Source organism: Propithecus coquereli, unplaced genomic scaffold, assembly GCF_000956105.1.
Source record: "Propithecus coquereli isolate 6110/MARCELLA unplaced genomic scaffold, Pcoq_1.0 Scaffold72, whole genome shotgun sequence".
NCBI lineage: Eukaryota > Metazoa > Chordata > Mammalia > Primates > Indriidae > Propithecus > Propithecus coquereli.
Window position 1 is genome coordinate 1,303,595 of NW_012153285.1, and position 1,585 is coordinate 1,305,179.

Consider the following 1,585-nt stretch of genomic DNA (forward strand, 5'->3'; position numbering starts at 1 on the left):
TTAACAATAATTGGCAAATACTTCTATAGGAAACGACCCATGGCAAATGGATTGGCCATGGCAGGAAGTCCTGTTCTCTTAAGTACATTGGCTCCTTTCAATCAGTACCTTTTTAATACTTATGGTTGGAAGGGAAGCTTCTTGATTTTGGGAGGCATCCTTTTGAACGCTTGTGTGGCTGGGTCCCTCATGAGACCCCTTAAACCCCTTATACCCAAACAAACTACTTCTAAATCTAAAAATAAGATTGCCGTAAGAGAAGAAGGTTCAAGTCTGAAGAAAATCCCTGAGAAGTCATCATGGGAAAAAGTTAATAAATATTTAGATTTCTCCCTTTTTAAGCATAGAGGATTTCTTATATACCTGTCCGGAAATGTCATTATGTTTTTAGGGTTTTTTGCCCCCATTATATTCTTGGCTCCATATGCTAAACATCAGGGAATCGATGAGTATTCTGCAGCTTTCTTGCTGTCTGTTATGGCTTTTGTTGATATGTTTGCTAGGCCTTCTGGAGGATTAATTGCAAACTCCAAATATATCAGACCCCGAATCCAGTACTTCTTCAGTCTCGCAATTATGTTCAATGGAGTGTGTCATCTCTTGTGCCCACTGGCACAAAACTACCCAAGCCTGGTGGTATATGCTGTATTTTTTGGCCTTGGATTTGGGAGTGTTAGCAGCGTTCTCTTTGAAACTCTTATGGACCTTGTTGGTGCCCCAAGATTTTCCAGTGCTGTGGGACTTGTCACAGTTGTGGAGTGTGGCCCAGTTCTTCTTGGCCCTCCTCTTGCTGGTAAGGATATTTTTCATCAAAGAAAGTAAAAATCATAAAATTAATATTCATTAACTGAGACTTTCCTTCCAGTGAATAATGTGGTTTATAATAATACTAATAGCCTCCAAGATTTGGGGGATGTTAATTTTAGGTTTTAAACTGTATTTTAAACTTTCATAATTAGTCAATTTTAGACCTAAATTCATTTCAGAGCCTGGACCTATGAACTTAAGAACTTAAGTTAGGACTGATGATTAGTAGTATAATTTTCAGTATTTTTATCATTATCCATTGTTTTATGCTCTTACAAATGTATCACAGAAATAAAAATGCCACTTTTTCTTTATTTTATCATTGGTGAACTGATCTCTCTTCTTTTGATATTAAAATGAGTCAAAAATGTAAAATAATGTTCACAAAAGGTCATGTTTTTTTAGAGCACATCAATGATATTAATTTGGAATTTGTTACATGCCTAAAACGGAAAGGCATTCATAATATCACTGAAAGAAATATATATAAATATATATATAAGATATATATTCCATGTATAGAGACAATGCAAAGATGAAGGAAAATTCATTCAAGGTTATTTTTATAAGTATCGAGGATCAGCTACTTATGTTCCATATTTATAAATTGTAAAGATTACCTTTAGGTTTTAAGATCTGAAATATTTTCAAAGATGCTTATAAAAGTGTTTATGCTGAATTACCCAGTAAGGAGACTAAGTACATGCTTAGGACACCACAAAAGAAGATTCTCACAAATTGAGAAGCTAGTCTGATATTTAAAAAGAAAAAAAGAAAG

At 34.3% G+C, this 1,585-nt stretch overlaps 1 protein-coding gene across 1 annotated transcript in view; it reads left to right on the forward strand.

Moving 5' to 3' along the window:
* Positions 1-822, forward strand: part of SLC16A7 (solute carrier family 16 (monocarboxylate transporter), member 7) — a 62,464-nt gene extending 61,642 nt beyond the window's left edge. Inside the window, exon 4 of the mRNA XM_012661545.1 lies at positions 1-822. This exon is cut by the window's left edge and continues 9 nt beyond it. Coding sequence (XP_012516999.1) covers positions 1-822 — 822 coding nt within the window.
* The last annotated feature ends 763 nt before the right edge of the window (positions 823-1,585 follow it).